Raw genomic sequence first — 27298 nt, forward strand, 5'->3', positions numbered from 1 at the left:
TTGGGAGCTTTTTCAGGTTAGCTCCTGTGTCCCTTTGACATGCCCCAATCCTTTTGTTTTTGAGCAGTTGCTTACTTTCTATACTACAAGATGCTCCAGGCTTGTCTTGTATTTTCCCTTCCCCGCCTTAGAACCTGTCGCTTTCCTTGGAGAACTGGATACTTTAACTGGAAAATATTTAGAAACCAAGGTCCAGCACTGACAGTACTTTGAGCTGAACTGCATTCTTGCTCCAGTCCTTCCAAGCTAATGTAACTTGACTGGAGTATGCGGGAGGCAGATGTAGCACCCCCAGAAAGCAGCTAGCACCACAGTAGCTTGGTGGCAGATTTGGTATTGGTACATTAGGGCATTTGGTCCATTTGGATTCTCAATCATTGCACAGTGAGCTATTGGCTCCTCACCTGAGGCCCTTAGATCTGCTGGGTGCGGAGGTAACTGAAGATGTGTCTCTGGGCACAGGAAAGAGGAGTTGTGGAGAGAGAGGAGCCTCTCCCCCTCTTTACCCCTGGAGGGGTCACTGAAGGTCAGAGGGAAAGGCCCTGGCAGTTATGATTTTCAGCAGTTTTTTTGAAGTACATACAATTTATATACATAAAATTCACCTGTTTTCAGTGTACAAATCAATTATTTAAAAAATTTACAAGGTTACACAAAAATCACAATTCAGTTTTACAACATTTTCATCACCCTAGAAAAATCTCTTTTGCCCATGTGCAGACAGTCCCTGTCCCCGCCTCCAGCCCCATGCAACCATTAATCTACTATCTGCTTTACAGATTTGCATTTTGAATTACTTCGTATCAATGGACTCATACCGTATGTGGTCTATTGTGGTCTCTTTCACTCAGCATGTTTTTGAAGTCACCCACATTGTAGCATGCATCAGTAAATTTGTTCCTTTTTATTTTTGAATATATTCCATCGTATAGACATACATTTTTTGTTTATCCATTCAGCAGTTGATGATTATTTGGATTGTTTTCACTTTTTGATTAGTATGAATAATGCTTTGAACATTCACGTACAAGTCTTTGTGTGAACATATATTTTCATTTCTCTTGGGGGTGTGTTAGGGATTAAATGAAGATATGTTGAAGTTCTAACTCCTAGTACCTGTGAACATGACCATGTTTGGCAAAAAAAAAAAAAATAGTGTCTTTGAAAATGTTATCAGCATGTCATAGTGGAACAGGGATGATTTTAACTTTAATTCTTTAAATCCAGGTACCTATTATCTGTTTGTGGTATCTCATAGGGACCCTATGAGTCGGAATCGACTCAACAGCAATGAGTCTGGTTTGGTTTTATTGTCTGTTCAGGAGCGCTGGTGGCACAGTGGTTAAAAGCTCAGCTGCCAACCAAAAGGTCAGCAGTTTGAATCTACCAGTTGCTCCTTGGAAACCCTACAGGGTAATTCTACTTTGTATTATAGGGTTGCTATGAGTTGGAATAGATTCAACGGCAATGTGTTTTTTTTGGGGGGGGGGGCTTATTGTCTGTTTAAGAAGTCCCTGGGTGGTGCAAATGGTTAAGCACTTGGCTAATGACCAAAAGTTTGGAATCTCTGAATCCACCCAGAGGCACCTCAGAGCAAAGTCCTAGCAATCCATTTCTGAAAGGTCACAGCTATTGAAAACTCTACGGAATACAGTTCTATTGTGAAACACCTGGGGTTACCATGTGTCAGAATCGTCTCAACAGCAACTGGTTTGGTTTTATTGTCTGTTTATTTAGGTGTGCTCAGGCAATTGACCCCATTAATTTCCCACCTTGGTCTTAATCCAATATGAGTGCTGTCCTTACAAAAAGAGAAGAGACACAGACGGACACACAGAGGGAAGAATGCCTATGATCCCTCAGCGTCACCAGAAGCTAGGAGAGAGGCATGGAAGATTCTCCCTTAGAGCCCACAGAAGGAATCAACATGGTTAACACCCTAATTTTGGATTCCTATTCCATCAGAATGGTGACACAATAAATTTCTGTTCTCATACCAACCCAGCCAAACCAAACCCATTGCCACTGAGTCCACTCTGACTCATAACGACTCTATAGGACAGAGCAGAACCATCCCCTAGGGTTTCCAAGGCTATTAAATCTCTTTTTTTAAATTATTTTTTTTATTGTGCTTTAAGTGAAAGTTTACAGCTCAAGTTAGTTTCTCATACAAAAATCTACACACACACACTGTTATGTGATGCTAGTTGCTTTTCCTATAATGTGACAGCACACTTCTCCCTTCCACCCCGGATTTCCTGTGTCCATTCAACCAGCTCCTGTCCCTTTTTGGCTTCTTATCTCGTCTCCAGACAGAAACTGCCCATTTAGTCTCATGTATCTACTTGAGCTATGAAGCACTCTTCTCATGAGTATCATTTTATGTCTTATAGTCCAGTCTAGTCTTTGAAGACTTGGCTTTGGGAATGGTTTCAGCTCTGGGCAAACAGAGAGTCTGAGGGCCATGTCTTCCAGGGTCCATCCAGTCTCAGCCAGACCCTTAAGTCTGGTCTTTTTACTAAAATTTGAGTTCTGCACCCCACTTTTCTCCTGCTCTGTCAGGGACTCTCTGTTGTATTCCCTGTCAGGGTGGTCATTGGTGATATCCAGGCACCATCTAGTTCTTCTGGTCTCAGGCTGATGGAGTCTCTGGTTTATTATGGCTCATTCTGTCTCCTGGGCTAATTATCTTCCTTGTGTCTTTGGTGTTCTTCATTCTCCTTTGCTCCAGGTGGGTTGCGACCAGTTAATGCATCTTAGATCACTGCTCGCTAGCTTTTAAGATCCCAGACAGCACTCACCAAGGTGGGATGCAGAACATTTTCTTAATAAACTGTTATGTCCAAGGCTATCAATCTTTACAGAAGCAGACTGTCAGATCTTCTGAGGAACTGCTGTTCACACTGCCCACCTTTGGGTTAGCAGCTGAGTGCTTAGCCACTGCGCCACCAGGGCTCCTTTCCTGTTCTCATAAACCACCCAAATTGTGGTACTGTTACGGCAGCCCTAGGAAATTCACACTGGATGGAATACTGAGGGGTGGAACTGCACGGTGTTTAAGAGCTACAGCTGCTAACCAAAACGTTGGCAGTTGAATCCACCATCTGCTCCTTGGAAACCCTATGGAGCAGTTCTGCTCTCTCCTACAGGGCCGTTATGAGTCAGAACTGACTCAATGGCAACGAGTTTGGTTTGTTTTTTTTATGGTAAACTTATGTTTTTTTTATGTTTAAGTTTTTTAATCACCAAATTCTTTTCCAAAGTGACCACACCATTTTATATTCCCACCCAGCACCCAGTGCTATCGAGTCGATTCCGCCTCATAGCGACCCTATAGGACAGAGTAGAACTGCCCCATAGAGTTTCCAAGGAGCGCCTGGTGGATTTGAACTGCCGACCCTTTGGTTAGCAGCTGTAACACTTAACCACTGCACCACCAGGGTTTCCTACAGTCGGAATCGACTCGACGGCACTGGGTATATTCCCACAGCAATGTCTTAATTAGGGTTCCAGTTTCTCCACAGCCTTGCCAACACTTATTTTTATTATGAGCATTCTTTTGGGTGTGAAATGTTATTTCATTTTTATTTTAATTTGATTTTCCCTAATGATTAATGATGTTGAGAATCTTTTCAAGTACTAAGGCATTCATGTATCTTCTTTGCTGAAATCCTTTGCCCATTTTTAAATTGACTTGTTTGCTTTATTTTTGAGTTTTAAAAATTCTTTGTATATTTTGGATATAAGTCTTTACTTGCAAATATTTTCTTCCAGTCTGTAGTCTGTCAACGCATTCTCTTAATGGTATCTTTTGGAGTGCACAAATTTCAAATTTTGATGAAGTCCAACTTATTAATGTATTTTTTTTCTGGATTGCATTTGGTGTCATACCTAAGAACTCTTTTTCTAACTCAAAGTCACGTAGGTTCACCTCTATGTTTTCTTCTAAGAGCTTTATAGTTTTTGGTCTTACAATTAGGTCTACAATTCCTTTTGCAGAAAGTGCCTAAAGTCTTTTTTTGTTTGTTTGTTTATGTCTTTTTGTATCTGGATAGCCAAATGTTCCAGCACCATTTATTGAAAAGATCATCTTTTCTCCACTGAATTGCCGTGGCACCTTTCTTGAAAATAAATTGATCATAAATGTAAGAGTTTATTCTTTGACTCTCTATTCTGTTTCATTGATCTATATGCCTATCCTGATGACAATTCCACACTGTCTTGATTAGTGTAGCTTTGTAGTAAGTTGTGAACTCAGAAAGTGCTCTTTATTTTCAGAATTGTTTTGGCTATTCTGGGTCCTTTGCATTTCCAAATAAATTTTAGGATCCGCTTGTCAAAATTTTTGCAAAAAAGCCTGCTGGTATTTTGATAGGAATTGCACTGAATCTGTAGATCAATCCGAGGAGAACTGCCATCTTAACAACATTGAGTCTTCCAATCCATGAATACAGAATGTCTCTCCATTTATACCTTCTTTAATTTCACTGAACAGTGTTTTACAATTTTTCATTGTACAATCTTGTACTTCTTTTGTTAAATTTATTCCTAAGCATTTAATTCTTTTTCGTGCTATTGGGGATGGAATTGTTTTAACTTCATTTTTAAATTTTTCATTGTTAGTGTGCAAAAATACAATGACTTTTGTATACTGATCTTATATCCTGTGACCTTGCTTAATTCACTGATTAGTTCTAGTACGATATAATTTTTTTTGTTGTTGTGAGACCTTCACTCAGTCAGAATCATGACAAAGGGGGCCCAGACCAACAACAAGATAGCAGCAGCCTCTGTCTGTGCGGAGTTTTAGTTTTTATAGTCCTTTCCCATAGAGACTGTCTGGCCGAATTCCTTATTTTATAGAGCACAGAACTGAAGTCCAGAGAATTTAGGTGACTTGGCCACACAGACAAATACTGGTAGAGCCAAGAAGAGAAACCATATCCCTATCTCCCTGTCCACTGAGCTCCCCACTCCACCAGAATGCCTTCTAGCCCTTTTCCACGGTTAGGATTTAGCAGCTGTCATTTCTTTCAGTGTCCACGAGGGTATATCTGATGGAATCTTGTTTTCTGGTCCTCCAGTAAAGCTCTCCAAATTACCTGATGCCTGCCTCAACATCTCTGGGGGTCAGCTAACTTGCATGCTTGATATATATTTTGAAAAAGCAGTCTAAATTCTAAGGATTGTCTCTCTTGAAACTACAGGTTTCAGAGCTTATTATTTTTTTTTAATAATATTTTATTGTATTTTAGTGAAGGTTTATATAGCATCCTTGCCATACAGCAACTTCTACACCAATTGTTCAGTAACATTGATTACATTCTTCACAATGCATGAACATTCTCAATATTTCCATTCTGGCTGTTCTATTTATTATTATTATTATTATTTTTAATTTCCTTGAGTTCAGAAAGGTCTAGGATACTCTTGCTTTGGACTTGTGAGGTTGACCACTTGGCTCTCAACCATTTTACAGCACAGTCAGTTTCTTTAAAAGAATAACGACTAGACTTCTAAAGGGCTTCATCTTAGATTGCATTTATTGGGATAATTGTTTACTATTCTTTAGAATCCAGAGTTTAGACTGTGGGGCCAAAATGGGAATCTTCTCAATTTTCTGATCAACTGACATGATGGCGGGAATCACCCAGAAAAATAAGAGGTCTTTATAGTTTCTTGAACATTTATTCAAGCTTCAATTTAAGATTTCAACTTTCATTTTCAAATAAATAAAAACACTACCTCTTGTAGCTAGGGATGGAAAGACTTGGTTATCCTTGTTGGAGCAATAATTTTCGCCTATCTGAGAAGTCATTCTCTGTAGTTAGGGACTGAAGGACAGGAGGTTGAAACCTAAGGAGGCAAGGTCTTTTTTGGAACAAAGCTAGTTAATCAGTCACCACAGACCATCATCAGAGCCACAATATCAGAAATGGTGAACAACAGAAGTTTATCCTCTGTTCTCTCTTCATGGATTCTACCTGTGAAGGAAGAAAGGACAGTTTGAATAAAAACATTTAAAATATCTTACCAGCTATGGTGGCCACTGGGTTTGTCTTCCCAAATCCATTCCATTTCTCTTCTATTATGTTGCAATAGTGGTTTAGGAGGAATAGACCCAGCTCCAAATCCAGCTTGAATGATAGGTCTTAAATGGTCTAAATCATAGGGCAATTCCATTCCCTTTCTCCCATCCTTGCCAAAATGATTGGGTTAGCTCACAGCATTCCTGTGGCCATGTAGATAGGCTCAAGGGTGTCCCTAATCAGTGTGAGTTCAAGACTCTTGCCAGGACAGTGTGGTATATGAAATACAAAGCTGGGAACTATTGTAGCAATTTTACCACCTGTGGTAGACAGCCTCTAAGTTGGTCCCCAATGACTCTTGCCTCCTCATATTCACATCCTTACATAATCTCTGCCTGAGTGTAGGCTGGACCTAGTAACTAGCTTCTAACTAAAAGAATACAGCAAAAGTGATGGGATGTCACTTCTAAGATTGTTACAAGAAGATTTTGACTTTCATTTTGGGCACCCTTTCTCACTTGCTTGCCCTGAAGGAAGCCACGTGCCATCTTGTGAAGTGTACTATGGAGAGGCTTACGTTGCAAGTAACTGAGAAGAGGTTTCCAGAAAAAGCCAGTGAAGAGCTGAATTCTGCCAACAACCATGTGAATGAGTTTGAAGGGGATATTCCTACAGTTGTGCCTTCAGATTAGATTACAGCCCCAGTTGATCACTTAATTGCAACCTCATGGGAGACCCTGAGTCAGAGGCCCCCAGTTAAACTGTGCCCGGGTTCCTGACTCACAAAAACTGTGAGATGATAAACGTTTTTTTGTTTTAAGCCACTAAGTTTTAGAGTAATTTGTTAAGCATCAAAAGATAACTAATATTCCATCATAAGAAAAGCTAGTTTGGTTGGATTTTTTTCTTCTTTTTTTTATTTGTAACTGAAAGTATATAAACATAGACTAGCTAGTAATAATTTAATTTTTAAAAAGTTACTAAATATTAAAATCTTTAGACTCATATGAACTTACTATGGCTTCCAAAAGTCATGCAAACATAAAATCCAGCCATCTACTCACAACCATCTCTATTTCTCATATGGAAAATCATATAATAAGGCCTTATTCATCTGGGAGCCTTTACAATAATGACAAAGACTGGGCAAAGGTTTACTTTGGTTACTTATGCAAACGAACAACGTAAATAAACACTGATCATATGGGAATTGTTAAGTCCACTTAAAGCATCTATTGTTGAAACTCCTTAAGACCACTTTAACACTGTTTTGTATTTACATGCAAGTTTTAAATATGCTAACTAAAATGAATCTTACTTGGTTATCTATTCATTAAAGTAGGTTTGGCAGAACCTCTGCTTAGGCACTCTTTGTTCTCAGTCTGTCTGGAAAAGAAATCCTTCAACCACTGCAGACAGGGTACTGTGAACTGAGGCGTATGATTAACTAAATCCTCCGAATGCCCTGGTGGCATAGTGATTAAGAGTTCGGCTGCTAACCAAAGGGTTGGTGGTTTGAATCCACCAGGTGCTCCTTGGAAGAGTTTTCTCCCAAAAGCTCCCTCCCTTTGTTTTACGAGGTCTTGATGGGAACAAGATCACTTGAAACTAACATTGGGTATAAACTGGGAGGCAGTTACAGTGCTGATTCCTTATATCCTACTTTCTAGCAGGTTCAATAAGTAGCGCCATTCCTCCTTACCTGCCAGAATACCCCTCTCTCTCAAATATCCTTCCCATATATTTAGAGATTTGCTTGATGACTTTTTATAAAAATGCGAAGTATTGTTCCATTTTTATTTTTACAAGAAGCTTATATTGATTTTATAATTTAAAAAATAATTTAAAGTTTTTATAAACTGAAAATGTTCCCTAAGAGAATCTCATTTGTAGCTTGACTTCCTTCAATTATAACATTAAATCTGATATTTGCCTATTTGAACACTTGGGAGTGTGTGAAGTGAGAATTAAAGGGAGGAAGAGATGGGAGAGTTATGATTCAGGCAGAATGAGGGAGAGAACATTCTGAAGGACAGATCTGAAAGGGGCACGGACTCGTGAAGTAGGAGAGGGTAAGTATCTGGGAGCAGGACTAGGATTCAACAGAGCTAGACCTGTAAATTCACCTGTTTATCTGCATATGAGATGATTAAGATATTAGCCAGGTAGGAGGTGATTTCTTTTAAGGGGCAACAGAATGAGGATATTCTCAATGGACCACTGCAGTCCTTGGGTTGAAGTAAATAGTAATTTCCTGCGAGGACACTTATGAGATGGGACATGTGGGATGGCCTTGGCATAAGAAGGAAGCTGATACTGGGGAAGTTTCCTGGATTACAAGAAACAAATAACTGCTGAAGCCTACAGAGGAGGAATAGAAACAAGGATGGGACAGAAAGTAACTAGAGTGGGCAGGAAGTAACTGAGGTGGCTGAGAACTGAGGGATAGCATGTTTTCCTTTGAGCAAGATGAGTATATCTCAAAGTCTACACTTGGTTTTTAAAATTTCTAACATAAAAAAGAATCCATACAGTCAACAAGTGAAAAACAAACCAAAGTAAAACACATTTCAACTCACCACACTTGTTAACAGCTGGTTCTAAATATGATGGTTAAACTTTCAAGGTCTTCATTCTTTAAATGTAATTCTTCAAGCAGGGTGGCTATAAACTGTGTAAACACCACATTTTCCTGAGAATGCTTCTGAATACCAAGAATTGGGGTCAGTCTGAAACAACCAGAAATACTAAATGAAATAGGAATGAATGAATGAATACCTACAAAATGGGAAGGGCTAAGGGATGCCGTCTTCAACTTTGCCAGAGAGGATTCTGTGATTACCAGGTCTCTCTGATTTAATAAAACTCCCAGAGATAGAAAGCCTTACTTACTAACAAAGGAAGAAGAGAAATCTCAGGAAAAAATGGAAAGATCAGATGTATTGGTAAATATGGAAAGAAGTCTAAAAGCCTGAATCTACAACAGGTTCTTCATCATGCTGGCAAAAACTACTAAAATTCTGCCCAAGACAGAAAAGTGATGAATTCTTTCCACTGTGGAGAGCAGCTTAGAGCTGAGACTGGTAGCTATGAGTCGGAATTGACGCAACAGCACACAGCAACATATTGAATGTTTGCCTTATACCACCTGAAAAAAGGCAATGAATAATAAAACAACATTATCTTTTGGATAAAACTTTAACATTTTTATTTTAAAAACACTAAATAAATGAATTACATCTTACTAGGCAATTAACACCAGCTTCATAAAGGATAATACTTTTTCCTCTAAGCACCTCAGTAAATGTCCCCCAAAATTGATTGCATATAATGGAATCTCAAAAGTTACTTTTATTGAAATGTGATCAGTAAGCATGATATTTAAAAACTGAGCAATATCTAATCTAATCACAAAGATTAAATACTATTATCTTTCACAAATATTTTTTGCTCTAGAGAGCACCCTTCACAGAGCCATTGCAAGTTACATTTCTGGAGAGCTTTTTGAGAGAAAATTCTTTTTTGGCCAACTAGTCTACAATTACCACAATGCTCTTTCAGGTGCTTATTTAACCTTAGTCATTGCCACTGGGCACATAAAATATGAATAAAATAACTTCAATCAATGAAACACAAGAAATCAGAGTAGAGCAATTCTCTAGCAGTGAGTGTAGAATGGGAAATGTTAGTTTCTGAGGGATAGATTTCTTCCTTACTTATTCAGCTCATACAGACAGCATATGTAAAAGGAAAAAGCTGTCAGAATTGTCCAAAGATGGTCAGGACTTCCAGAGGAGGTGGTAAATTCTCTTTATCTCTGAAGGTATCTTGGCAAGAACTGGAGACTAGGTGACTCCAGTAGTCCTGTGAAATCCACAGAGTTCTACCTCTCTCAAATTTCTTCACAGCTAGGTGGATGGAGTACCAGTTCTCACACTTCATGAGGTTTGCCCACAGGTATTCCTGAAGGGTAGTTTACACTGGGAGACAGGACTACCCAAGCCTTTCGATGCCAATCCTAAGCTTAGCATTTAGATGAACCTAGGCAGTTGTGGCCAGCCTTTTCTGAGATATCTTCCTACAGAGAAGGTGGCATTCAGAACTCAACTCTCACTTCTCCCACACTTAGGTGATGTCAATATTTTGAATACGAAGTTGCTGTTTCCCCACAATAAACGCAAAGATACTGGAAATGGGATAATATTGGCTAAAATAAAACCAAAAAGCCCTGAGCAAACAGGTCAGATACGTCAGTTCCACAGCGACTTAGCTTTTGTGTATTTAAATAGTACTTATATGACCCACCCAAAACAATTTCTCTGACTTTCAAAGTACAAGAGACTAGTATTTGGCTAATAATATGAAAAGAAGGCTGTTCTCAACTATTTCTCAAAGTGTCACTAGTACATTTAAAAACCCACCCACTGCCATCGAGTCGATTCCGACTCATAGCGACCCTAAAAAAGTAACCTCCAAATAAGAAATAAATCATGACTACCACATTTCTCAATCCGTGTTCCCATATGTATGTGAGACCAGAAAATGTGAAGAATTAGAGAGAAATAGCTTGTAAGAGAACCCTTCTTCCTCCTCTCCTGGTTAGAAAACACTTTAGGAATAGTAACGCTTCTCTAGCAAACTTATAAGGCTAAAAGGATTCTAGAAATTAACACCTTCATTATAAGATGTGTTCAAATCTACCTAAAATTTTCATTTGTCAGAAAAAGTAGGGTTCAAGAGAATCCTAAGCAGTGAGGAAAGAAAGGAAACTTTAGCAAGGAGAGAAAGAAGAAAAAAAAAAGGCCGTATGAGCTCATGGCAAACACTGCCAGTTAACCAGGCATTCTTATTAAGGTTGGTCTTGCTTTCAAAATCCTTCTCAACATGTTTCAGAGAGGTCACTTCAACTGTTTGGAACTGGCTACTGAGATGAAACCTCTTCACTCCAACAGTAAGCCCTGGGGGAACTATGCCTTTGTGTCCACTGTACGTAACAGTTCTAATTCTAGCTCCACATGGACTGCTTATGTGACATTGGACAAGTTGAACTTCAAAGCTTTAGGGTCTATCTATAAAACAGGAATAATAATACTTAAGTACCTGGAAAGGTTATTATTGTAAAATTCAAATGGGATACCGCAGTTGGATAGGTCTTTATCAATTATGATAACGACTGTAGTATCAAGTAACACCATGTGCTACCTATGATCACTTACTGTATACTCGTTCTCTGCTTTAATTCTCTCTCTCCTTTAATCCTCACAATGACTCTGAGGGATATGGCATCACCTCCCATTTAAAGATGAGCAAATAAGAGGCACAGAAAATTGAAGCATCTTCTCCAAGGTCACAAAGATAGTAAGTGGCAGGACTGGGCTTTGAACCTAGGCAAATTTATCTCAAGAACCCCAAGTGCTTAGCCACTATGCTACCTTTCATTCTTTGTAGGCTGTAGAGCACTCTATAAATTTAATCCTCACTTGCCCAACTGATGTTTACTGAGCCTTCAACGAACGTGCAGAAGGAACAGAATGTTTTAGAGAATGAGAAGACTACAGATGTAAAAATGACAAGCTAGCAAGCGAGAGGAAATGCTGATAGAATAATCACACAAGGTCTGGTGTCTGTTAGGAGACAGGAATATCACCCTGGGGCCTGAAGATTTCTGCAGCAAGTGAAGAAGCAGATAGATAGCAATCCTCAGGTATCTGGAGCCAGGATTTCCTGACTACTCTTAACACTTGAGCCCTAAGTGCTGCTGTATAATTATACTCCTGGAAAGTTAGCCAGCAAGATCTCCTTTAACCTATTTTATTCCCTCATATTTCTCCTTTAATTTAACTGAAACGATTTCTTTTTCCCTACTTCCCAGTCCATAACACAGAACAGAAATGACTATAGAAATTTATGATATTAACTTTCTAAGAGTTTTAAGCTGCCTTAAGCCCTCTTTGGAATAAGTGTGAGGTATAAAAGAATAAACACTCTAATAGTTTCTATGTACCTCTAAAAGTTAATAAACCAGGGCAGCACTTCTGGACAGTCATGTGAAATTGTGTTTTCTCTTTAAAATTATCCTTTCTAGAAACCAGGGTCATGAACACAAAAATGAAAAGCTATAAATCATAATGACTGATGATATTATGTCAATAAAGATGCTGAACATCTGAGCTCTAGTGTAGGTCATTTTATGAATGATTCATTCAAGAGAATTATGGTTTGCTTCTATCTCCAGAGTAACTTACGTTTAAAATTTAATAGGACTACACATAATCTTTTGGAAACCCTGGTGGCATAGTGGTTAAGTGCTACGGCTACTAACCAAAGGGTTGGCAGTTCGAATCTGCCAGGCACTCCTTAGAAACTCTATGCGGCAGTTCTACTCTGTCCTATAGGGTTACTATGAGTTGGAATCGACTCGATGACACTGGGTTTGCTTTGGTTAGTTTATACATAATCTTTTATGTTTTCCAGATTCCTTGTCATATTTACTTTAACATGCTTTAATATTTAGCAGCAATTGACTACCTGCCCACTCTTTCAGCCTGAATGATTTACTTAATGGGCATTTTTTCCTGAATTTCCATATTTTACTTTTGTACCAAGAGACTCCTGTGCCTGCTTAGTAGTAGGTAGCACAGATAAATCAGAGGCAAGACTATAACCTTTTATCAGTCTATCATGATTTTGGTCAAAGATAATTCTAGCTCCACCTGGACTGCTTATATGGTGTTGGGCAAGTTGAACTTCAAAGCCTTAGGGTCTATCTATAAAACAGGGAGGAAACCCTGGTGGTGCAGTGGTTAAGAGTTCGGCTGCTAATCAAAAGGTCAGCAGTTCAAATCCACCAGGCGCTCCTTGGAAACCCTATGCGGCAGTCCTACTCTGTCCTATAGGGTCGCTATGAGTTGGAATCGACTCGACGGCAATGGGTTTAGTTTGATTTTCGGTTTATGAAACAGGCATAGTAATACTTAAGTACCTGAAAAGGTTATTATTGTAAAATCCAAATGGGATACTGCAGTTGAATAGGTCTTTATCAATTATAATGATTGTAATATCAAGTAATACCATGTGCTACCTATGATCACTTACTGTCCAAAATGCTACTAACAAATTGCTGGGTTTCTTCTTGGGGTACGTGTTGCCCTAATGGTTAGCTCATCTACAGGTGTCACTGGGCTGACTGGAGTTTGAAGATCTATCTGGTTAGGACAGCAGGGCACAGAGCTTGGAGACAGGGTTCTATGCACAGTCTGCCCTTGTCAGCAGTGACTATGCGGAAGGACTTGTAAACTGTGAAGCCCTGAGCAACACAGTCCCTACCTGTGGTGAGAACCAGACTCACTGAGAAACGAACAAAGACTTATAACTGAAACTGTTCTTTTCATGGTCAACAATGGCCTCCTAATTGCCACATCTGAAAGACTCTTCTGAATTCTCTTCCCAGTTGACTCTGCAGTATGTAATGCCCCTGAGCACTTCTCCCTTCCTGGAATTCTCCTCCTTTGGCTTTTGTGATTCTTGAGTCCTGGTTCTCCTCCTTCCTCTGATTATTTACAATCTCTCATTGGCTTTTCTTTTTTCACCGACTAATGAAAAGGTTTTATATTGAGCCTTTTCTTTTTTGCACTATACCCAATCTTACCGCTTTGATTATCAAACCTCTAACTTCTCTCCTGAGATTTTTCTCCCCTTGGGTACCTCAAATGCATTATATTCAAACCTGAATTTCTGACCACATTTCCATTAAAATTTTCTGGTATTAGAAACGTGACTCATCTTTGACTCTTAGCCCTTAAATGTTCTATGTGCAATCAGTTGCCAAGTCCTGCTGATTCTCCTGAGGTGTCTCTTGAATCATCTGAATCTCTTTCAATCACTCCATTCTCACTGTCTCTTTCCTAACTCAGATGAATTACCTCTTGCCTGAACTACTGGTACAGCCTCCTAAGTGGTCTGCCACTCTAATCCATTCTCCACACTGCCATCACAATCCTTTTTCACAGATCTGATCACACTGCTCCCATCCATCTGTGTATTCTCCACAGGCTTGTTCTCTTAGTAATTTGGTGAATGTGATTACAGAACTCTTCTGAGCAGAAATTGCTGTTCCCCCATATTAGCACTGCTCATTGTACTAGAACAGAGGTTGACAAACTATGGCCTATGGACCAAATCTGGCTCATCATCTGTTTTTGAATTAGTCTTATTGGAACACAGCCATAACCATTTGCTTATGTACTGTCTAAGGCTGCTTTCGCACTGTAAGAGGCAGAGTTGACTGTTTGTGATGGTTGTTATTAGCAGCTGTTGAGTTGTCCCCTGACTCATGGTGACCCCGTGTGTTACAGAACAGAACCATTCTATAAGGTCTTCTTGGCTGTAATCTTTAAAGAAACAGTTCATCAGGCCTTTCTTCTGTGGAGCCAATGGATGGGTTTGAACTGACAACCTTTAGGTTTGCAGTTTGTTGCAAACCACTTCTTCCACATACACGCCTTAGTTGTGGCTGGAACCTGCTGCTGTCAAGTTGATTCCAACTCATAGTGGCCATATGTGACAGAGTAGAACTACCCCATAGGGTTTCCAAGGCTGTAATCTTTACAGAAGCAAACTGCCACAACTTTCTCCTGCAGAGTGGCTGGTGGCTTTGAACCGCTGACCTTTCAGTTAACAGTCAAGCGCTTAACTGCTGCACCACCAGGGCTCCTTAGTTGTGACTGTAGGGCCAGCAAAAATGAAATATTTACTCAATGAAGAAGAGACAGTCTCTTTAACAAATGGTGCTGGCAAAATGGGTAACCATTTGTAGAAAAATGAAACAGGATACATACCTCACAGCATATATGAAAACTAACTCAAAGTGGATCAAAAACCTAAATGTTAAAGCTAAAACTATAAAGTTCCTGGAAGATAACACAGGGACAAAACTAGGAGACCTAATTTTTGCCATAAATACACTATCAAACACAACTAAAAATGCACAAACAACAAAAGATAAACTAGATAACTAGTACTTCCTAAAAATTAAATACTTATGCTCATCAAAAGACTTTACCAAAAGAGTAAAAAGAGAACCTACAGATTGGGAAAAAAAAATTTGGTAGCAACATATCTGACAAGGGTCTCATCTTTAAAATTATAGAAAACTTCAGAAGTCAACAACAAAATGACAAACAATCCAATCAAAATATGGACAAAGGATATGAACGGATGCTTCACCAAAGAGGACATTCAGGTGGCTAACAAACACATGAAGAGGTGCTCGCAAATCAAAACTGCAATGAGATACCATCTCACCTCTGGAAAAATAGCACTGATCAAAAAATAGAAAACAATAAATGCTGGTGAGGTTGTGGGAGGATTGGGACTCTTACACATTGCTGGTGGTACTGTAAAATGGTATAACCACTATGGACAATGGTATGGTGCTTCCTCAAAAGCTATAAATAGAAATACCTTATGATCTAGCAATCCCACTTGGTATATATACTAGAGCTGTGACACAAATAGACATATGTACACCTGTGGTCGTTACTGCATTATTCACAATAGCAAAAAGATGGAAACAACCTAAGTGCCCATCAGCAGATGAATGAATAAACAAATTATAGTATATACACACTGTGGAATACTATGCACAATAAAAAACAACGATGAATCTGCAAAACATCTCACAACATGGATGAACGTTGAAGACATTACGCTGAGTCAAATAAATCTAACACGAAAGGATAAATATTGCATGAAGCCACATTTATAGAAAGTCAAGAATAAGTATATACACAAAGCAATGCTCTTTGGGAGGCAGAGGGAAGGGGAATTGCTTACTAGATAGTAAAAACCAAAAACAAAAAAATACACCCAATGCCATCCAGTCGATTCCAATTCACAGTGATCCTACAGGACAGAGAACTGCCCCATAGGATTTCCCAGCAGCAGCAGCTGGTGGATTTGGACTAACAACCTTTTTTGTTAGCAGCCAAGTTCTTAACCACTGAACCTCCAGGGCTCCCAGTAGACAGGTGTTAATTCTAGTGATGGGAAAGACAAAACACAATATGAGGGAAGTCGTCACAACCTGACCAAGGTAAAGAAAGACACTGAGAGGTATGCAAGACTAAAGGACCACTATGGTAAATGCTATAGCATACAATTTTGCAATAACAGTAATAACAAGCAAAAGATATGTGAATAGTTACATGGGTAGATATGTATCCTATATAGGTGTGGGAAGGCATATGGGAGTACAGGTGTATGCATATATAGGTATATTTGTGGGCAAATGTGTATACATGCTTGTATGTGCTGCATATATATTCATACATACAATAAAACACATTGGGTTCACAGCTGGGGATACAGAGATATCCAAATACCTTGTGGAATTGATTTACTTAGGGTTTGAAGGCCCAGGACCATACTCTCATGGAACAACTAGGTCAACTGGCATAACTTAGTGCGTAAAGATAATGTTCTACATCCTAATTTGGTGTGTAACACCTGGGGTCTTAAAAGCTTGAGAGCAGCCATCTAAGATACAACTATTGGTCCATTCCTGTCTGGAGCAAAGGAGTGTGAAAGAAACCAAAGACTCAAGGAAGCAATTAGTCCACAGGACTAATGGCCCATTAAAATCACAGCCTCTTTTAGCCTGAGATCAGAAAAACTAGATGGTGCCTGGCTACCACCAACAACCATTCTGACCAGGGACGCAAGAGCAGGTTCCGGTTAGAATGGAAGAAAAATGTTGAAAACTCAAAATCAGAAAAAAGACTAGACTTACTGGATTGAGAGATACTAGAGGAATCCCTGAGACTATCACCCTAAGACACCCTTTTAACCTGGAACTGAAGCTACTCCCAGAGGTCACCTTTCAGCCAGATAATAGATTGGCCTATGAAATAAACAATAAAACCCATGAGGAATGTGCTCCTTAGAGCAATCAACTATACAAGACCAAATGGTGAACATTTACCAAAAGCAAAGATAAGAAAGGCAAGAAGGGACAGGGAAACTGGATGGGTGGAAATGGGGTAGGCGAGGTGGAAATGGTGAGAGTGCTGACACATTACAGGGATTGTAACCGATGTCACAAAACAATTTGTGTATTAATTGTTGAATGAGAATCCAATTTGCTGTGTAAACTTTCGCCTCAAACATAATAAAATATTAAAAAAAAATTTACTATCTGGCTTTTTTCAGAAAGTTTGCCATCAACTGACTTGAACGCTAATTGTGCACCATTTTTAATTTAAAATGAAAAAATTCAGTCACTAATATAATGCCTTATATACCAAAGCTATGTAGAATGAGAGCAATTAAAACAGGAGATGAGAAATCCAAAGGAGCCAATTGGCTGTTGCATCAGTGGTTTTAAAATAGTCAGGGTCTGGACTGTGAAAGATCTCTTGCACACTAGATCACTAAAGTATGGAAGATGCCTAAAGGAACCAACAATTCATACAAAATGATCCAGCTCGAAAGAGTACTTTCTCTGGCTCTTTCTACTCCAGCTCTACTGGTTAATCTCACTAATCCTCAATTATGTCAAGATTAAGTATGTCCCTGCCTCAGGGACTTGATACTTGCTGTTTTCTTTCCTGGGATTGGTCTTCCCACAGATTTCTGTATGACTGGCTCCTTCATGTGATTCAGGTTTGTTTGAATGTCACCTTTCCCATCTGAAATCCATCTCACTCTCACCCTCATCCTTTCTACTTCCTTACTCTGCTTTATTTTTATCCACAGTCCTTATTATGGCCTGACTATAGTAATTTTTTGATTATTTACAGTCTATTTTCCATCCAAAAGAATGTGAATGTCATGAAGGCAGTGACTCTATCTACTTTGTTCACTGTATCAACGTTCATGCCTAGAACACTGCCTGGCACACTGTGTTGTTGCTAGGTGCAATCGAGTCGATTTTGACTCATAGGGACCCCATGTGACACAGTAGAACTGCCCATAGGGTTTTTTTTTGGCTGTAAGCTTTATGGAAGTAGATTGGCAGGTCTTTCTCCTGTGGAATGGCTGGGTGGGTTGGAACTGCCAACCTTTCGGTTAGCAGTTAAGTGCTTAACTGTTTGTGTCACCAAGGCTCCTTCTGGCACACTGTAGATGGTCAATAATTATTTGCTGAATGAAGAGGTAGGTTAGGAGGCTACTTATTTGTTGTGCTTAGTGGGATTTTTTTTTTCCTCTTCATAACATTTTTCTCATCTCATTTCTAGAAGGGAGGAAATGTTTCCTTGATTCTTTTTCCCCCTGCTTATATGTGGCACCACTTTCCTGCCAGAATATTTCAGAACATCAATCAGTGGGATAAGCTTTAAATTCATCAGGTAGACCAAAAATTAAATCAGGACCTACCACCTGTTCCTGCATTTCCCCTCCTCACCCCGACCTGCCTGAAGCTCAATGCTGTCTTGGAAGTACTAAGCTTGGCCAAGAGTGAGGAGTGCCAAGTGCCACTGAGCAGGCTCAGTTTGTGGCTTTAATTCCCTTCTAGTCCTGCAGAAGAAGCTGTGGAGCAAAGGGGGCTAGGCCTGCAGTGCTTGCATGGTCCCTTCTCAGGAGCAAAAATACTTAAGCCTCACAGGAGAAACTTGAAAGGAAAAGGAATTCCATTACTTTAAGACTTCAATCTTTTCACTCTAGATGGTATGAGATTTACCTGACTGAAGGTATGAGATTTACTTGACTGAAGCAATTTAAAATATCTAGACTCCAACTAATGTTGTTTTTAGGTGCTACTGAGTTGGTTCTGACTCACAGGGACCCTATGTACCACAGAACGAAACACTGGCCGGTCCTGCAGGTCTTTATTTCTGTGCATCAGGGCTGTATCCTTTCACCATACTTATTCAATTTATATGCGAGCAAATAATCTGAGAAGGTGGGCTATATGAAGAAGAACGCAGCATCGGGATTGGAGAAACACTCATTAACAAGTTGCGGTATGTAGATGACACAACCTTGCTTGCTGAAGGCAAAGAGGACTTGTACTACCTTAATGATGAAGATCGAGGACTACATATGGCTTTCAGTATGGATTACATCTTAACAAATGGAAAACAAAAATCCTCATGACTGGACTGATAAGCAACATCATGATAAACGGAAAAAATACTGAAGTTGTCAAGGATTTCATCTTACTTGGATCCATAATCAACACCCATGGAAGCAGCAGTTGAGAAATCAAATGACACATTATATTGGGCAAGTCTGCTGCAAAAGACATCTTTAAAGTGTTAAAAAGCAAAGATGTCACCTTGAGGACTAAGGTGCACCTGACCCAAGCCATAATATTTTCAATTGCCTTATATGCATGTGAAAGCTGGGCAATGAATAAGGAAGACCGAAGAATTGATGTCTCTGAATTACAGTGTTAGTGAAGAATGTGGAATGTACCATGGACTGCCAGAATAACCAACAAATTTGTCTTGGAAGGAGTACACCCAGAATGCTCCTTAGGAGCAAGAATGGTGAGACTTTGTCTCATGTACTTTGGGCATGTTATCAGGAGGGACCAGTCCCTGGAGAGGGACCTCATGCTTGGTAAAGTAGAGGGTCAGCGAAAAAGAGGAAGACCCTTAATGAGATGGATGACACAGTGGCTGCAACAACAGAGCAATGATTGTGAGGATGGTGCGGGACCAGGCAGTGTTTTGTTCTGTTGCACATAGGCTTGCTATGAGTCAGACTCGACAGCACCTAATGACATCCCTCTGTAATTCTGGCTGTTATTATTGTTCTTGAGTGGGGTATATTTTTATTCCTTTTCAGTTAATGAAAGTAGCAGAATATGGCAGCAAAATGAGGATTTAAGTGTTTTTGACATCTATACTCCTTTCAGTCTCCTTCTGTTAAAAATTAAATGACCAAAAAGAATTAAGAAATTTTCTTAATGTAGTGATTTGGTCTCTTTTTTTCAAGACTGTTAATAAACTGCTAACAAACTACCTACTTCCAAGATCTCAAAGGAGGGAGATTCTATAGGTGTATGTGTAGCATCCACCACCTGTCTGTCAGTTTGCTGTAATGTAGTGCGTTGTGTGTAGCTGTGATGCTGGAAGCTATGCCACTGGTATTTCAAATATCAGCCGGGTCACCCAGAGTAGACAGATTTCAGTAGAGCTTCCAGACTAAGATGGACTAGGAAGAAGGTCTGGAGACCTACTTCCAAAAATCATTGTGAGGATTACACAGGAGCAACCAACATTTCACTTTGTTGTATGCAAGGTTGCCATGAGTTGGAGTTAAGTCAATGGCAACTAACAATAACGTGTAGAATGCTGTTATGGTTAATAAACCTTATATTTTGGACAAATGTTCCTCATATATAATCTAAATGTCTCTTGCAGACTTTTATTTTCTTCTTCATCAACCTTTTTTTTGGCGTGCTCTTAAGGTTATTACTTCTTATTCTTGAAAACATTTCTCAGTTAATTCCAAGTCCTTTTAATCTTTCCTCACAGATGCCATGTCACCACCCCCTTTTTGGACTGGTATATTTCTCTAGACCCCTTTCTAGCTTGTCATTCTTCCTAAAATGTAGTGCCCAGAATATATTGTCCAAATGCATTACTTCAAAACATAAAACAACACAGCTCTCACCCCACAGAAAGAAATCATGAAATAAAATCTTTCACTTCTGAGTTATCTTTGAAGTAGAACCTCAATCTTATCAACATCCTTTTTTTTTTTTTTTCCTTTGTTAAACTGACTCCTCAGGTCCCTCCCTTCCCCTTAAGAGTTTATCTGTATACTATTATGTATGATACAGTAATTATTTATCTGTTTGACCTTTTGATTAAAGAACAATCCCCACCCATTACACACTGACAGGGACTTAACCTTTTATTCCAGTCCTGTAACTTCTAACAGTGCCTATCAAAGAAAATGATAATAAACTGGGCCCAATAACTTCTCAAATAAAAACTAGTAATATCCACAGTCGATATTTAACAGTGTGCTTTATGTAGGAAATATCTTTAAAATAATCAGCAAAAAAATGTGATTGGCAGTGAGTAAAAACAAAAGATTGTTATGTTCCAGTTTATTTCCTTCAATTGTTTTTAAGTATGAATAAATAAAAACCTCTAAAAGTGACACTAAACGGATGGCTTAACACAGTCTACATGCAAGAGAATATAATTTGAAAAAAAAAAGCTATGTAATAAAAACTTGCAATGTATAAATCACAAACAAGAGAGGAAAGCACTCATGAAAACTTCACTGATTCAAATCTCAACTCTGAAGACAGGCAGCCTTCTATACCTAGTCCTTTACCATATGGTAAATGGCATGACAACAAAAGCAGAAAGCCAAGAGTCAAACTGGATCTTATGATAAGACCTTTATGTAGCTGACTGCTCCACATATGCTACACATCAAAAGGAGAGAATGTAAGTCAGGTTAGGACAAGCACTCTCGACTCGTTAAACAGGATCTAGTTAGCAGGAACGATTATACAAAATAACAAGATGAGTTCCAAAGCTGGGGCATGACAACTGAAACAAGATAAATTTTTAGAGTTGGTATTTTTATAAGCCCTTATATCTAAGGATTTAGAGCTGAACAAACCCTTGATTAAGCCTCAGAAGCAAGTTACCTATAATTCTGTGAGTCACTGGTTTGTGTCCTATCAATAGAGAAAGCTAAGTAAAGAGTTAAAATTGTGGTATATCGAGCAAGTGGCGCTAAACAACGACTGGAACTCTATTTTATCATCTTCTGTACGACAATAAAAGTCAGTGAGGAACTTGGATTTTTAAATGGTATTCCTCATTCTAGTCTCTATTGTCATACTTACTGTACTCATCTTTGAATCACTAGGGAATCTGTAAGGCAGCTCCTGGAACACTGTATATCACAGCATGGTCTGAATGATCCCTTCCTGAGTAGTTACATCAGGCACCTGCCTGAAATGTTGTAGCACAGATATCCCTCTACCTGATCTTCAAAACTGAGCAGAAGAAGAGACTTTTGCTGTCTCTTAGAGTGAGTTTTCTAAGTGGTTATTATTGATTTCCAAACTCACAGACTCCAACTGGTAGGTTGTAAAATCATACTGAACAACACTTTTCATACTCAACATAACCGTAAGGGGAGAACGAGTTATGAGAACGTCTGTGTGAATAAATGTCACCAGAAAGCGTGCTCCTCTATGGTTTAGGGCTGGAGGAAGGGACAGGAAGTGAAAAGCCACACACTTTTCTGTACCTATCAGATTTGAGAAATTACTGGGTTCATACAGAGTTCTGCTGCAATAGGGAAACCTGTTCTGCTGATTACTATGCATAAAGGTGATGAAGATGCAGAGACTGCTAAAAGATAACGCTGGGCTTAAAAGAATTTTTTTTTTTTTTTTTTTTTAAAACACTTACTCTCATCCTCCAGAAGTTAGGGCTGGCAAAGAGATGGCAGGAGGAGTACTTCTGTTACACAGAAATAATGTCAGCACTGACATGCACAGACACTGTGCTTGTCCCTTTACCAATTAAAACAGAAGAGATATTACCATACCTGAGACTCTGGGGGCTTAGAATCACATAGAAGCAAAAAATTCCTGGGACAGAGGAGGCACCTTTATTAATAATGGCTTGGATAAGCAAAGAAACTAAAAGATGAAGTTTAACTGACATAATCTTATTTTACAATGCTAGACCACTTAATTCTTAGATGTGATTTAGTGTCAATCTATCCACATTGTTTCCCTTTAACAGCTCAAGTATCTCAGGTTTGGAGAAGGTAAGAAATTTATCCAGGGGCATACTGGTTAAGGACAGTGCTAAAAACGGATACCTTTCCCCCAAAATATCTTGCTTATCCATCAAGTTTCACCGTTTTTTCTTCCTGCATGGCAGGTAACAATTGCCACCTTACCCATATTTTTTTTCTTCTTCTAAAAAATAAGCTGGGATTTTCCCTTCTTCTCCATATGAACAAGTGCTAAGAGATAAAGGATTAAACCAGAATACCTCTATCTGTACAACCATACACTCAAAACTGAAACAAAGGAGAGCTGTGACCAGTAACATGATGGGTCAAAATGTCATCTATTTTTAGAAATTTGAGGGCTCACACAAACCTTTGCAAAATGTCTCGAGTCTCAGACATTTAAAAAAAAATTCTGGTATTTACTTTCAAAAGGACCTTCATCTGTACATCCTGGGTGCCTTGGCATCTAAGTAATTAGAATTTCATATTTAATAGCTCTTTCCCCATCTTGCTTGCCTCTTACTGGGGAGAAGGCAGAAGAAGATTAAACTCACCCACTGAGCCTCTAGAAACATCTGTTTAATCAGTGACCCCTGGCTTCCTCCCCAAAGTAACACAACAGCCACCTGGATACAGACAAAGAACCAAAAAAGCCGGTCTGTGGAAGTTTTTCCTTTTCCATAAAGTGACAAGGACTGGGCCACATGCAGAGGCACTTTCCTAAGCTGTTGCTGATGCAGATTTAAGTAAAGAGTAAACATGGTTTTACAACTGACATGGAAACAAATGCCAGTTTAAAGCTCAGATACTGGGTGGTGGATGGCTTTCTAAACTGGAGCAAATGAGTTTTTTCCTCTTGAAGAATTTCAGTTCTCCTTCCTAGTTGTTCTCTTTGTGGCAGGGTCTCAACCACTGAGTCAAACATAAGAAGTTACCGTGATTTCCAAATTTATAAAAAAAAAAAATTTTTTTTTAAAAAATGAGACTAACTTGTTAATCTTCAACCTTCCTGTGTTGTAGCAAGTGTTAACTCCAAGGTGAGGCTAAAGTGACTTTCTTAAGGTCACGAAGTCACTAAGAGATGAGCAAATAACCCCAAAAGTACTCCCACTAGAGTCTACACTCCTAACCACTAGACCACACACACTCACATGTCTGATTCATTTTAAGAATTGAGTAGATCTTATGATTTCAAAAGCCCGTTTGCAATTTGCTCTTCAAATAATCTGTGAAGGCTATCATTACAAAACAAAACATGCTAATGAAAACTGACAATTCTACCGTTTCTAATTTGTTCTTTCTCTGTGAGGGCTGAGAGGTGCTTCCCAACATGATTAACTAATGAAGACCTAAGAAAAAGTTAAGAAGGGCCTCTAACCAAACAAATCCTAGCAGACGGAATTAAATCAACTGACTTAGCATTTCTCTGTGTATCACACCAGTAAGGTCTAGAATTAAGGACAGTGGTTCTCAGTCTTGTCTGCACAAATTAGACTCATTTGGGGAACTTAAAAAACACTTATGCCCAGACTCTTCCCCAGACCAATGAATCAAAGCCTTTGAGTCATTAGCATTTTCAAAGATTCCTATGTGATTTTAATGTATAGCCACTGTTGAGATTCATCGATTAAGGAAATTGTTAAATTCTGAATTGAATAAAATTGTGTAGTTCTGGTAATTTGTTACACTCATCAATTATACTACTGAAAGAAATTGAACTGAAATAAGACCTTTACATAAATAATTATGTAATAAAGCAGAAAGTCATATGTTTAAAAGAGAGGTCTCATCTATAGGAGTTTATACAAGGAAGATATTATTTCTAACTGTGGGACGTTAAGGAAGACTCCTAATGCCTTCTACGGAGGACATCTGAACCTAGCCTTGAAGCCTTCGGCACACAGATATGAAAAGGAAAGGCACTTCAAACACAGTTAATAGTGCAATCAAAGATGCTTGTGAGAGGAAACAGTGGACACAACGTAAGGACACAAAAAGGAAACAGGCAGGATAGGAAAGGATGGTCAGGCCACATCAAGAGGGCCTTGCATTTTATGCAAAATTATTTGGTAGGGACTGGGGAACTGCTAGGTTTCTGAACAAAGGTCTGATCAAAATTCAGCTTTAGGATTATTCTCATAGCTTGAGAAAGGATGGACTAGTTGGGGGAAGAGACATGGCAAGGAGACCTACTCAGGAGGGCTACAATTACAGCAGTCTCAGTGGCTCATATCCACCAGCCACTCCTTGGAAACCCTATGGGGCAGTTCTACTCTGTCCTATAGGGTCGCTATGAGTAGGACCAACTTGATGGGACCTAACAACAACACGCAAATAATGAAGGCCTGGTGTGGGTTAGTAGCGTGGGAATGGAAAATAACAACTAGATAAGAGATGCTACTGAGGCAGACATGAAAGGACTTAGGAATTAATTAGATATAAGGGACACAGGCAAGAGAAACACCAAAGACAAGTCAGATTCTAATTCTGGGTCATTAGGAAGGTGGATGCCACCAAAAGAAACAGTGGGCATGTGAAAGGGAAGATGAGCTCAGTCTTGAATTGGAGAATGTGAAATGCCACAGGAATTTGGAGTTGCCCAGAAACAAGAAATTCTGGTCTGCAACTAAGGAGATATGGGGGAGTGACACAAGAAATATTTGATTGAAATGACCAATTTTCTTCCTAAGGTAACTCCACTGTCCTTCAGCAATTATACTTGCCCTGATTTCTTGAACTAATCTCTCACCAGCACTCTTCTGAATGTCTTATATCCTTGTCTTAACTTTCCTACCCAGCAAAACTACAACCTGAGATCAATGCTGCAATCTGTTTTCTACACACCTACAACAGGATGGATGAAAATTACTGGGGCTGGGGGCTAAGAACCCAAAAGGTTAAGAACCATAGCTGCAGAGAATTAGTGGCGTTTAATTTCATAGTTGTGAGAATTAGATTTTGGAGCATGTGAAAGTTGTGTAAGGCTTAGTGTTTCAGATAATATTTTTCTCTGTACCTAAACCAGAGAAATACTAATTATAATCTGGCAATTGCTTTATTCTCATAAAACATTTCTGCAGTGTAGCTGACTTGTCACTCCCTGCAATTAGAAACCTCATCAGTAAATAAATGGAACTGTGAAATAGTCCAGGTGATTCAACTACTATAATATGATTTCACCACAGAAATTATAGTGTTCACCAAGCAGTTTGTAGCAGTTTCCCAAGTGCCTTTGTTGCACTGGAGTTTTTGATATTAAGCCTTGTATAATTTGATATGTTTCCTCTGTCCTTTGAAGCAGAGTACACCTGAGATATACTAAAATGACAAACAGTCAACTCCAAACTCCTCATTCAAAACAGACAGTGGGACAACACAAAGAGCCAAGAGTAAGAACCAGACAATACCAAGCCTTGTTTTACCTTTTCACTTATATCATTCACTCTTCTAAAATTTTATAAAAATATTTAAACAATGAACAAATTGGAAGCATTTGAGTTCTTGCCTCCAAGAACCATATGACTCTTACGGTTAATTAGAGCTATCAATATCAGAAAAGAAAAGTCAGAGGCAGGAAGAATATTTAAAAGGTGTCAAGTCTATAATACACAATCTAAACGGAAGTGTTTAAAGACAACAGAGAAAAAAAGTCACACTAGGCGATTAGGATCTTGAATTTGACATGCACTGTTAAGACATCTGGGAATAATAATTTTTCTCCTTGAAATTTTCATTCAAGTTTAAGACTATTTAATAAAATGCATTTAGTAAAACTAGTTAAAGAAAAAGTTCGTCTTTTAAAGTGAAATTTTCCATTAGGAGTCATTGATATTTGATAAAGTCTTCTAACTCAATGAAGAAACATGAACCCATAAAGCATTTGAAGCATTAACTAGAATTGTGTCTATGATGCTGTTAAATAATTAGATTCACTGCCATATCTAAATACCTGTAGATATAACTGCACTATAACCAGTTCTTCTATTTTATCAGTTCACAGAAGATAAGAGAAAATGCACAGAAAATAACAGAAAAGCAATAATAAGTTTTTTAATCAAACAAACATTTTTAAAAATTAAAATGCTCACTAAAAATATGTGAATTAAAAGAAAATCCCACATTTACATCTAACTTGTTTTTCATTAATCTTATGAAAGATTTCACAAAAATCTATTTGCTAAAAATCATTGCTAGATTTGGTTAAAAGTAGCAATTCTTTGGGTTAAATGTTCACATCCTTATCAGACTATATCTACCCTGGAAAACAGGAATCATTAGAGAAACTGGGTCACTGTGCTTCCTTCCATTCTTATTAGTAGGCAACCATTATAGCTTGTTTTTTTTCATATGCAATGAAATGTTACCAGCACTACCGAAGAACATTTGAAGACCCATCCTGAAGTACAATGCTGTCAATGATAGGATAATATCCATACGCCTACAAGGAAGACCACCTAATACTATTACTCAAATTTATGCACCAACCATTAATGCCAAAGATAAAGAAATTGAAGATTTTTACCAACTTCTGCTATGTATGA

The 27298-nt window shown here is 38.7% G+C and overlaps 1 protein-coding gene across 1 annotated transcript in view; it reads right to left on the reverse strand.

The window, feature by feature from the left end:
- Positions 1-278: 278 nt before the first annotated feature.
- Positions 279-27298, reverse strand: part of RPAP2 (RNA polymerase II associated protein 2) — a 106456-nt gene continuing 79436 nt past the window's right edge. The window contains exons 12-13 of the mRNA XM_049879810.1: positions 8609-8758; positions 279-5984 (exon numbers count right to left, since the gene is read on the reverse strand). Coding sequence (XP_049735767.1) covers positions 8617-8758 — 142 coding nt within the window. The 3' untranslated portion in view covers positions 279-5984; positions 8609-8616. The remainder of the gene's footprint in view (positions 5985-8608; positions 8759-27298) is intronic.

The sequence above is a fragment of the Elephas maximus genome, chromosome 3 (genome assembly GCF_024166365.1).
Source record: "Elephas maximus indicus isolate mEleMax1 chromosome 3, mEleMax1 primary haplotype, whole genome shotgun sequence".
NCBI classification, from domain to species: Eukaryota; Metazoa; Chordata; class Mammalia; order Proboscidea; family Elephantidae; genus Elephas; species Elephas maximus.